General features: G+C 34.3%; 1 protein-coding gene across 1 annotated transcript in view; it reads right to left on the bottom strand.

The window, feature by feature from the left end:
• Positions 1-283: 283 nt before the first annotated feature.
• Positions 284-13099, bottom strand: part of LOC140443815 (uncharacterized) — a 92468-nt gene continuing 79652 nt past the window's right edge. Inside the window, exon 3 of the mRNA XM_072535275.1 lies at positions 284-2491. Within this exon, the coding sequence (XP_072391376.1) occupies positions 405-2491 (2087 nt within the window). The 3' untranslated portion in view covers positions 284-404. The remainder of the gene's footprint in view (positions 2492-13099) is intronic.

Raw genomic sequence — 13099 nt, 5'->3', positions numbered from 1 at the left:
ATCAATAATTTAAACTGTAATGAGTACAACATGAATTATCATATTTGCCGAAAATCGGATCTACATTATTTATTATTTGTTGCTCCTTTTCTACTGATTATAAAAAATTGTTTTGTAATACTAATTTTATTATTGTACACGATGATATAATTTTTTTAATATTATTATATATAATGTATTAATAATTTTTTGTACAAGTTCTTCTTAGTATTTGCTTTATAATGCAATATAAATTCAAGCTATTTTTCTATTTATACTGGTGTAAAATAAAACAAAACAGAAATCAAGTATTTTATTTTATTTATATATTAGTCGTAGTTAGCTTCAACATTTTATTTACAATTACAAAATTAACCCATATTATTATTGATTTGATGGTAACTGCTTGATAACATAACAATATCTTAGTAATAAAGTTTGTAAGTATCAATGGTATCTAATCCTCTACCAATCAAAGCACCACCACCAATATCACCTGGCAGTGACCTTCCAATAAGATCTCCATCGATAGCATCTACACTTTTACCTAATAAACGGCTACCACCTATACTATCAAGGGACCTTCCTATCAAACCGTTGTCAATTGGGTCAATACTTTTACCAAGCAATCGGTTTCCACCGATACTATCTAGAGATCTTCCAATTATATTACCTGGATCAATAGGATCTACACTTTTGCCTAATAAACGACTCCCGCCTATACTATCTAGAGATCTACCTATCAGTCCATTGTCATTTGGGTCTATACTTCGACCAAGCAATCTGTTTCCACCTATGCTATCTAGAGATCTTCCGATTAAACTGCCACCGTCAATAGGATCTATACTTTTGCCCAGTAAACGACTGCCGCCTATGCTATCAAGTGATCTACCTATTAAACCGTGGTCAATTGGGTCAATACTTTTTCCAAGTAATCGGTTTCCACCGATACTATCTAGAGATCTTCCGATTAAACTGCCCCCGTCAATAGGATCTATACTTTTGCCCAATAAATGACTGCCGCCTATGCTATCAAGTGATCTACCTATTAAACCGTTGTCAATTGGGTCAATACTTCTGCCAAGCAATCGGTTTCCACCAATACTATCGAGAGATCTTCCGATTAAACTGCCCCCGTCAATAGGATCTATACTTTTGCCCAATAAACGATTGCCGCCTATGCTATCAAGTGATCTACCTATCAAACCGTGGTCAATTGGGTCAATACTTTTGCCAAGCAATCGGTTTCCACCGATACTATCTAGAGATCTTCCGATTAAACTGCCCCCGTCAATAGGATCTATACTTTTGCCCAATAAACGACTGCCGCCTATGCTATCAAGTGATCTACCTATTAAACCGTGGTCAATTGGGTCAATACTTTTTCCAAGCAATCGGTTTCCACCGATAGTATCTAGAGATCTTCCGATTAAACTGCCCCCGTCAATAGGATCTATACTTTTGCCCAATAAACGACTGCCGCCTATGCTATCAAGTGATCTACCTATTAAACCGTTGTCAATTGGGTCAATACTTCTGCCAAGCAATCGGTTTCCACCAATACTATCGAGAGATCTTCCAATTAAATTACCTGGATCAATAGGATCTACACTTTTGCCTAATAAACGACTGCCGCCTATGCTATCAAGTGATCTACCTATCAAACCGTTGTCAATTGGGTCAATACTCTTACCAAGCAATCGATTTCCACCGATACTATCCAGATATCTGCCGATCAAACTTCCTCCACCAATTGGATCTAAACTTTTACCCAATAGACGGCTACCACCTATGCTATCAAGTGATCTACCTATTAAACCGTTGTCAATTGGGTCAATACTTCTGCCAAGCAATCGGTTTCCACCAATACTATCGAGAGATCTTCCAATTAAATTACCTGGATCAATAGGATCTACACTTTTGCCTAATAAACGACTGCCGCCTATGCTATCAAGTGATCTACCTATCAAACCGTTGTCAATTGGGTCAATACTCTTACCAAGCAATCGATTTCCACCGATACTATCCAGATATCTGCCGATCAAACTTCCTCCACCAATTGGATCTAAACTTTTACCCAATAGACGGCTACCACCTATGCTATCAAGTGATCTACCTATTAAACCGTTGTCAATTGGGTCAATACTTCTGCCAAGCAATCGGTTTCCACCTATGCTATCTAGGGATCTTCCGATTAAATTGCCCCCATCAATAGGATCTATACTTTTACCTAATAAACGACTGCCGCCTATGCTATCAAGTGATCTACCTATCAAACCATGGTCAATTGGGTCAATACTTCTGCCAAGCAATCGGTTTCCACCTATACTATCCAGAGATCTTCCAATTAAATTGCCTGGATCAATAGGATCTATACTTTTGCCTAATAAACGACTGCCACCTATGCTATCTAGGGATCTGCCTATTAAACTTCCTCCATCAATTGGATCTAAACTTCTGCCTATTAAACCGTGGTCAATTGAATCTATACTTCTTTTATTTCTTATGTTATCTAAAAACAAAAAGAAACATTTAGAAGTTTTAAAATAATATTTATAGTAATGTACTTACTGTGATGTCAAGCTATATACAGGTGTAGAAAAATATTTTACATAACACAGATATAAGATTTGTTATATTACACATGTTGAAAATATTTACAATTGATTTGTATACCTGCTAGTATTTACAAGAAATATGAGGTATAACGAAAAAGTTGTAATTTTAATAATATAGCCTTTTTGCCACAATTCACATATACACAAAATTACAAAAATTACAGGATTTTAGATTTATTAATTTAATGAAGGTTGGTAATGGTAGCGATTTGTACATTTTTGAAATTTGCCAATGCTGTTGTTCTAATATTGATCCAATTGCGGATGTTCTTCAGTATTTTTGACAAGCTGGACTTCAATTTTCTTTTATTTTATCTCCACCCATTCATGTAGAGCTCTTCTTCTTCGTCGAATGGCGCTACAACCGTTTGTGAGTCTTCGCCTGCTTAACAACGTTCTTCCATTCTGTCCTGTCGGATACTTTTCCTCTCCACTGCCTGATGTTCATGTTTTTAAGATCTTCCTCTATATTGTCTATCCACCTTTCACGGGTCCTTTCTTTTGTCCCACTTCCTTGGGGTTTTTATCTCTGGATTACGTTTACAGCTCGATTATCTGGGATTCTAAGAGGCTAAGCCAGTTGAGTTTGTGAGTTTACAAATCTAACGATATCTGCACTGATCATTAATCCATCCAGCTCATAGTTCATTTTTGTTCTCCACGAACCATCGCTACAATGAGTTGGTCCAAATATCTTTATTAGTAATTTGCGCTCAAATATTCTCAATTGATTTTCATCAGTGGTTGAACGGGTCCACGTTTCACATGCATATGTGCATATGTGCATGTGGCATCTACCAAAACAATAAAATGGAAGTCAGAATAGATTTACTATTAAATGGAAGTTAGAATAGAACTTACATAATCTATAGAAATAGGTAGCGGAATAAGACAAGGGGATTCATTAAGCCCCATGCTCTTCAATTTGATCATGGATGAAATCATCAAAACCGTTAAAAAAGGAAGATGATACAGAATAGAAAACAAAGAAATCAAAATACTCTGTTACGCAATATTGATAGCAAAAAGGACGACGCAATATTGATAGCCCAAGATGAAGATGGTCTACAAAGACTGGTCCACAAATCTAACATAAGAGCAAAAGAATTTAATATGATAATTTCATCTCAGAAAACTAAAACAATAGTAGTCAGTAAAGAACCAACTAGATGTAAAATAGAAATTGATGGCATCAGTATTGAACAAGTAATGGAAATTATTGGGACCTGGAAATTACACTGTCTAGCTATGGAGACCTGGATAAAGAAGTGAGAGATCAAGTACAAAAGGCAAATAGACTGGCAGGATGCCTTAATATCACTCTATGGCGAAACAGACGCATTAACACTGAGATGAAGTCCAGAATTTATAAAGCCCGTGTAAGACCACTAATGACATGAATGACATGCCTCAGAAACAAGACACGATACAGCCACAACATAAAGGCTACTGGAAACTGCAGATATGAGAGTACTGAGAAGAATTACAGGAAATCCGCTGAGAGATCGAAAGAGAAGTGAAGACGTTAGAAGAAAATGTAACGTACAGTGTATAAATAAATGGACACAAAATAGAAAAAAAAAAGCATGGAATAACCACATAATCAGAATGGAGGAGACCCGTGTCGTCAAAATAGCAAGAGATAAGTCATTAATCGGCAGAAGAAGGATCGGACGACCGCGCAAAAGAAGAAGTGATAACCTTCCATTTATTGAAAAGTGAAAAAAGAAATTTTGAATATGTGAATACAGTAGAGGTTGCGCCGGTTGGGGCTGAGAAAATTTTCTCTATTTTAAAATTCCCGTTGTCTGGTGTATTTTTAAATAGTTTACATTGTAAAAATTCCTCACTTACTAATTATTTTGATGTTTTGGCAACGTTGTGGGGTTCTGACGTCGTAAAGCTTAAAAGACGTAAAATGATTTTTATGTGAAAAATTCTGTAGTCAAATAATTGTTTGATGTTACCGAAATTACTGAATTAAGTTCTGAAGTTAAATTAAATCTCTTAAAAACCTAAATATTTCTAATTATGGACCTATGATTATCTACATTCTTAAGATATGCATAAATAACAAAAATAAAACGCGTTAAATATGCTGATTAGTTCGATTCATAGCGATCAAATCTGTTATTCAGTAATATTCAATAGTGCAATATCGTGTAAGTTTTTTAATTCTTCCGAAGCTATTTACTGGTGGGATTTTAATATGATTTACTCTCAATTTTCTCTTATTAATGAGAATTAACCGTAATTTCAGTTTAAACACGTTCATTTTGACTTCCCGATTAGTATTCCTAAGTGTAAATCAAAACCGAAAAATAAACATTATATTTTAAACTGAAATTGTGCTTTATTCCTATCAAAGATAACAGCAATAAATGTTTAAATTGTGTTCATTTACTAACTAAACTATTTCCTTCCATTGAAGTAATAGGTCGAATAAAATATGAATAATAAATAATGGTAATGCAAAAAGCCCTCGAGAATAATTTCAAAAGTGAAAAAATCTTGTTTACTACCACTACAATAAACGCGTTCGGAAAGTTGTTCACTATAAGATTCAACAGACGAGTATAAAAGTTTTAAGAGCGAATCCTTTTGTATAGTTCCCTTGTTAAAAGTATATCCCACACACCATTAAAATGCCGTAGATAGAGTAAAAGTGTGAGAACAAAAAATTTTAAAATGGAGCGGTTTAATACACAAGTACTAAAATTTTATGCTTATTTAGGGGTGCTTGTGTATTAACTCTATATTCTCATATATTTTATTAAACTGAATTAAATTGAAAACCTTCAATCAAAAAATTAGGTTAATAGTTTAATATTACAAAGTAAAAGGGGAAATTCCAGTTGTTGGCTGTATACCATAGTTTAAAAAACTTACATAGAAGTACACTTTTTGTGTATAATGGTATATTTTATTAAAAAATAATTTAAAATTTATCCAAAAGGACTCAAAATCTTCAAAACGGTTTTGGTGCAGATGGACCATCATCAGTGACAAAACATTTAAAGTAGTTATTATTATAATGACACTAGGTCGATATTATAAGATTTAATATGAAAGGAAGGATCACTTCCTCCCGGACCTAATTAGTTGGCTGGTTTTAATAGACGAACAAAGTTGTCTCCATTTAGAACAGGGAAAATGTATGTTCCCTTAATGTTCAATCTCATAACCGATCTAGTATCATTAAAATATTAGAATTCACCATGATTTTCATGTAAGATAAGGGTTTCTACATCTACTTACTTCTTCTTCTTAGAGTGCCATATCCCTACGGAACGTCGGCGACTACCATGCTTATAATATTGTTATACTGATCTCGGTCTTGCGCTACGTGTAGCAATTGGTCCGCTGTCAAACCTGTCAACTGCCGCAAATTCCTCAACCAAAAAGAGTTTCTTCCGTCCTATCCATTTCTTTCCTTCGATTTTACCATTGAGAATTAGCCGAAGGAACTCATATCTTGGTCCTCTGATTATATGTCCAAGATATTCTAGTTTACGCCTCTTAATAATATTTAATAGAGTTCGTTAATGTCCCATTCTTCGAAGAACTTCTTCGTTTCTAGTTCTGCTAGTCCATGGAATTTTTAGTATCCTTCGATACAACCACATCTCAAACACCTCGATTTTATTCATGATATCGGCGTTAAAGTCCAAGTTTCACATCCATACAAAAGTACAGACCACACGTAACATCTTGTAAACTTTTCACGGATTTCCAAATTTAATGAGTATCTACTTACTTAGTTTCAACTATTTTAAATGTTTTTTCATTAATGATGATTCGACTGTGCCGAAAACGTTTTGAAGATTTGTAATCCTTTTGGATAAATTTTGAATTATTTTTTAATAAAATATACCATTATACACAAAAATTTTATACTTTTATGTACGTTTTTTTAGTTTAATAGTACCTACTTGTACAATTAAAAAAAAAGCAACAACCTGCTCGACAATTACGGATAAGTAACATACTAATCGACTATGTAGAATTTAATGTGTACCTTGACACCAACGTAAATGTAAAATGGGAACAGGCCACAGAAATTAAGGCGAGAATAGAACGAGCTAGAGCAGCATTTAACAATATGAAAAAGCTCCTCATAAGCATGGGTTTGTCTCTTCCCCTAAAACTACGTCTAGTTAAATGCTACATTTTTCCAATCTTACGAGACGCTCACGAGAAAACTAATAGCATTCGAAATGTGGGTGTACCGACGCATTCTTCGTATATCCTGGACCGAACATGTCGCCAACATAGTGGTACTCTAAAGAATCGGAAAGGAGAAAGAAATCGTGAGCACAATCAAACAAAGAAAGCTTGAATATCTAGGCCACATATTGAGACACGATTAGTACCGTCTACTGCAATTGATTGTCCAGAATAAAGTAGACAGTAAGCGAGGGCCAGGCAGGAGAAGAGACTCGTGGCTCCAAAATCTGCGGAAGTGGTTCGGGCTCACATCGGTCGAACTACTCAGAAGAGCCGCAAACAAGATCAGAATTGCCATGTTGATAGTCAACGTTCGCAACGGACAGGGCACTTGAAGAAGAAGAAGAAGTACTTGTACATCAAATATGTTATTTTATCATTAAAAGAAGATACAAAACCTATATAAAATTTGTTATGAGATATTCAAGTGCTTTTAAAGAAAAATAAAGGATATATGAAGGACAACTTACAAATTGAAGTGATAACCACAAAAATTATAAAGTAAACTTTGCCGAAAAAATTAAAAAATTGGAGTCAGCAACTACAGAGACGAGGAAAATTGACAGACTGTTATGTCTATAGTAAAAGCCACAGTTAGAACGCAGTGTTGGAACACCGCACAGCGATGTTGCTCATGTCGGCACAGTGGTAGGTGTGTGGTAGTTTGACGATAGACTAAGAAATCAGGACCGTACGCGCTTCGTTTCAAAAATCTTTACTTATTAATTTTACTGAGATAAATAAGAGAATAAATAAAAAACATTAATTCTTTAAAAAATGCCTGTATACATAAAATTCTTAATACCTCGTGAATACTTACATACATATATACAAAAAAAATGCCTAGTAGTTTACCTTATACGACTCGATAAATATGTATACATAAAATACACAGGAAGAGTATAACTGAAATGTACTGTACGTAGAGTACTAAAAAAACAAATGAGCATTAAATCTGAGATATTTCTCATTAATTAATACCAATCGCAATCCATATCTAAATCGTCCTAATCCTCTGAATCATCTCCTATATTAATTATCACCAGTTTAATATCTTCCCGCAAATTGTCCACCGCAAACATTTTTTCTTCTACTTTCTTAACGTGGTTTACACAATAAAGTCCATGTCAGACAGTCAAATATTTGATCAAACTAGTTTGAGCAAACTGACGTAATGACGTCTTAATTACAGTTTGTTCAAATTTTAAAAATCTGTCACACTATCATTCAAATTTAATCAAATTGACGTATGTCAAGGAAATTAATTTTCTTTTTTGCTTATTTATTAGTTGCTTGTGCTTTATTTACGAATATATTTTTTCTTATCCACAAAGAAAATAAAAAGGGTAAAAGGATTTTTATAATAATATGGATGTTTGACATTATATAAACAGCTTATTTCTCGGTATAAATCATGTAAAAACTTGGCTGCAAGATATTTTAAATTTTTATTTTTATTTTATAACAAAATAGGAAGACAAATAAACCACACACTGTCAACCAAAGAAAAAAAGAAAATTAATTTAAATATGTCTAACTGCTGATTGTCATTTAACTTTAGATATTTTTCGACCAATCAAAATTAAAGTTTAATCAAATTGACCTTGAAAATAGAAGATCCTCTATCACACCTCTATTTTTAGAGCATTTGATCAAACTCAGGATGTGACGTCATATGCTGTCAATTTTTTGGTTTGGCCAAATATTTGACTGTCTGACACGGACTTTATGCAACTGCTCTTTAAATACGCGTTGGTAAGCTTCTTTTATCAACCTTTCTACCGTTTTTTCTTTAAAATCGACGTTGTTTGAAGCCACATCCTTTCAACTTGGCTCCGCACCATCTTAATCTCGGGTTTAGCTCGCAATGGTAAGGCGCCAGTCTCAAAATGTTAACGCCATATTTTTTCGCTATTGTTTCAATTTTGTACTTGTCGTACTCATCTCTAAATGCGGCCGCAGTATCCAGTAATTCAATTTTAGGTGGTCTTCCTCGAAGAAAAATGTTCTTTTCGATTAGCCAATCCTTAATTTGCCTTTTGTTCCACAATTTTTTCGGGAAATTAAATTTGCGGGATTGGTCCTTCCATTTATTTTTGACTGAAGTATCGATGTTAGTCTAAGACTCATCGGTATAAACAAGATTTACATTATCATTTTTTCTCAAAGTGTTATTTGTCTAAGGTACTTAGACTAAGGTACCCTAAGAAATGTGGTTTTTAAAAAAGCTGGTAGGTCCTCATCATCCTTCACTCTGTTCATTATCCTGCCGATGCGACGGTTGGTGGTATGTTTCTCAAAAAAAAAAATCATGGACAATTTTTCTTATTTGAGATTTCACTCCCTCATCATTTCTGACGTCAATTGGACTGGAAACTGTTTTTCTTTCTTTTTTGTACAGGTTTCAGTTTGCCTTGCTGGGCCTCTTCGCGGATGTCATAAATTTTGCGAACATTCACACCGCACACTTTCGAAACTTTTTCCACAGTAATAGTCAAGCTGTCACCATTTTTTAAGTTTAGATGATAGTTCAATACATGTAATACCACTCTTTTTACTTGCTAACTAAGAGTCATACCCTGTTTGAAATTTACGACAGATACTGGCAACGGCTCCATGGTGTAGAAACTTTCATCCGATTACGAAAATAAATAGAACTGAGCTTTCATAGTTTTTGCCAACAAGTTATTGGTCTAATGACCAGTACCTAAATCAACAGACATGTTCTCTTTGCGGGGACAATGAGGATTAAAACTGATTCGCTTCTTCTAATGACTTTATAATGATCTTCTTTAATGTGTTTACAATGGAAGCTATTGAAAATTGATAAATATAGATAAGATATCGACAATGAGTTTTTGATATATTTGACTTTTTTTTAGTATTTTTCTTCATGTTATTGTTTAGTTCGACAATGTAACTCTCTTATTAATATATCGATGATTGAATCATGCTTTAGTTGAAACAATAATGATAGTATTTCATACAACCATAGGCAATTGTTGTTTGGGCATATATTCCAGTGCTATGATTCTTAAATCCGGTCCTGATGCGCCGCTCGGAGCAAACTGGCAACATGATCGGCCGTTCTTCCGCAAGAAAAACATTGCATATCTTATCTGCACTGCATTCTAAATGTAGCTTCTACTCTAGATATCTTCTTTCAGTACCCTGTCCGATTTTCGAACGTTGGCGATCATATTGGCAATAATAACTTTGTTTACGGCGGATCTAAATAAATTAGCGGTGGTCTCTTGATACCATTCTCGGAGATTTCGGAGCCAGGATGTTCTTCGTCGGCCTGGGCCTTACTCCTTCCAGCGATCTTACCCTGTATTATGAGGTGTAGAAGGTTATTGCCCTACTTCAGAAACTTAGAAGGCCCTAAAGTAATGATAGGGGATAATTTATTCAGTCATCTTACAGTCAATGTTATAGATCAATGTGAAAATAATGGTATAAAGTTTCTACTTTTACCTTCAAACTCCACAGATTTATTACAACCACTTGACGTTGCCTATTTTCGACCTTTAAAGAATGCTTGGAGGAAAGTGCTCTGCAATTTGGAAAATCAAAAACAGGGGTGTCCTGCTAAAAACTGTTTTTCCAAGACTGTTAAAAGAAACAATAGAAAAAGTGGGCCTGAAATCAACCTCAAACGCCCAAGCAGGCTTTAAAGCTTGTGGCATAGTGCCTTTAAGTCCAGATCAAGTGCTCAAAAAAATAAAACATTTGAAAAAAGGAGAAAACGAAAATAGCGAACAGGAAGAGACTAGAGTCGAGCAAATATAGACGAATACCATTGTCGATCATTTGAAAGAACTAAGAACAAGTTCAAGTGAAAATACAAAGAGAGGTAAAAGGATGAAGGTGACAGCAGGAAAAAGTATTTCTAAGAAACACCTTGTACAAGAAAGTGAAGGTTCTGAAAGTGAGCAAGGGTTAGAAGTACACGATCTAAGTTTTTCAGTTGGAAAATGACGAGGAAATTGAGAGGAAAATGAGAGGACACACCCCAAGTTTCTGATGATACACGTTTTCAGCATGGAGAATTTGTTGTCGTTAAATTTGTTACGAACAAAAGAGATCGATTTTTTGCTGCTAAAATTACAGATATTTCTGACGAGGAGGTCACACTTCAATGCTTGAGGAAAAAGTCGTCAAAAAAACAAATTTGCTTTGCTTATCCAGAAATCGAGGATATCGCCATAGTTCAGAAAGAACAGATTATATAAAGAATACAAGCAATTCCTCTCAGAAGAGAAACATTTACTTTCAGGGGGATTTCTAACCTAACGTTAGCATAAGTTAGAAAGTAGGTACCAAATTACCAATGTACCACCAAAGAACCAACGTCTTCCTTTTGTTTTTTAGAAATAAGTGTTTTCTTTTATGTTTTAAGTTTTTTCAATGTTTTAAACCCAAATTTGTATTTATTTTTGAAATAAAGTTCTTTAGTAAACAAATCTTGTGTTGATTCTTACAATTTATTGCATAAAAAATAGTTTAAAATTTTTTTTGTGTGATCGGTTTTACCCTATAGCTTGCTTAAAAGCAATATACACGCAATTCAACATTCGATCGGTTTTACCCCAACCTATGGGGTAAAACCGATCACCCTTTGAAAATATATGAGAAAAACTATAGGATGATTTCAAAAGAAAAACCACTAATTGGCACTTCAGATATGATACTTTAACATATATAATTTGCAGCTTTCTCAATTCAAAAATAATCATGAAAACATGAAAAAAACCTCAAATTTTGGTCGGTTTTACCTCCTTCGACGGTACTGTAGTAAAATCAAATCTTTTTTTATTAAAGTATTTGGATCTGTAGTCATATTATTACACAATTTAAAACAGTGCTTACCATTTAAGAATAAAAATATTAAAATTAACATTAATAATTCATCTTTATCAACTTTCCGTTTACTCTAAAAATAAAGTGCGTAACAATAATCAAATTATTCCAATCCATAGCACTTCAACATTCAAAACACAAAGCTACTCTCGATCCTTTGTTTATACATTAAACAATTAGATCCCTTCAAACGGTCTATATTGAAAAAGGTCCTTTTATTTGTCGTTCTGGCCATCAATTTGTTGTCAATTTGAGTTTTATATTTTCAGAACTCCCCCACTGCAAAAACATTCAAAGAATTTAAATTTTCATAAATTTCCAATTTGATTCTTTTATATGTCAAAGTACGTATTATTTACAAAACATGTCTACGAGTTTGCTGTCACTAGTTATTAATGTCTAATACATATATACAGAACGTTTCAAAAATATATTCAACTTGATAAAAAGGTGTCCTTTGTCTATTTGTTAATTTGTATAAAAAAATAGACCTTATGTATCTATCGCAAACAACAACAACATAAGATCTGCAAACGACACCGCTGTTTTTGCAGACAGTCTAGAAGCATTGCAACGCTTAGTAAATAGATTACATCAAGTCAGTATCAAATATGGACTACAAATGAACGGTAAGAAAACCAAGTTCATGATTATTTCCAAGCAACATACAGTAGGAGGGCTAGATATCGAGGGAAAACAAGTAGAGAGAGTGAATAACTACAAATATCTGGAAACCTGGGTAAATGAAAACAATGACCAAGATAGAGAAATAAGGACACGCATTGAAATTGCCAGACAAGCATTTATAAAAATAAAAACAATGTTTGTCAATCGAGACCTTCCTCTGGATCTGAGGATAAGAGTCTTAAGATGCTACGTGTTCTCCACTTTGTTGTATGGAATGGAAAGCTGGACACTAAAAGTGGATAATATAAAGAAGTTGGAATCATTTGAGATGTGGTGCTATAGAAGGATTTTAAAAATACCATGGACCCAACGAGTTACAAACGCAGAAGTATTAAGAAGGCTACACAAGCATTGCGAGGTCATAAAGCACATCAAAATAAGAAAGCTGGAATATTTAGGCCACATTACCAGAGGTGCGAAATATGAGACATTAAGGCTCATAATGCAAGGTAAAATCAAGGGTAAAAGATCCATAGGAAAACGAAGAATTTCCTGGCTGAGAAACCTGAGAGAGTGGTATAGTTGCAGCTCAGTAGATCTTTTTAGAGCAGCCGCCAATAAGGTACGGATAGCTGTGATGATAGCCAACCTCCGATAGGAGAAGGAACTACACCAAGGAGAATCTTTCGCATCACTGGAGACAAACCTGTAAAAGGGTTTTTTACAAAGTGGTCTATATCGACTCCTAGGAGTCGATGAAAACCTAAATGCGATGCGTGAGTATT

Source organism: Diabrotica undecimpunctata, chromosome 6 (assembly GCF_040954645.1).
Source record: "Diabrotica undecimpunctata isolate CICGRU chromosome 6, icDiaUnde3, whole genome shotgun sequence".
NCBI classification, from domain to species: domain Eukaryota; kingdom Metazoa; phylum Arthropoda; class Insecta; order Coleoptera; family Chrysomelidae; genus Diabrotica; species Diabrotica undecimpunctata.
This window is presented reverse-complemented; position numbering and strand designations above follow the sequence as displayed.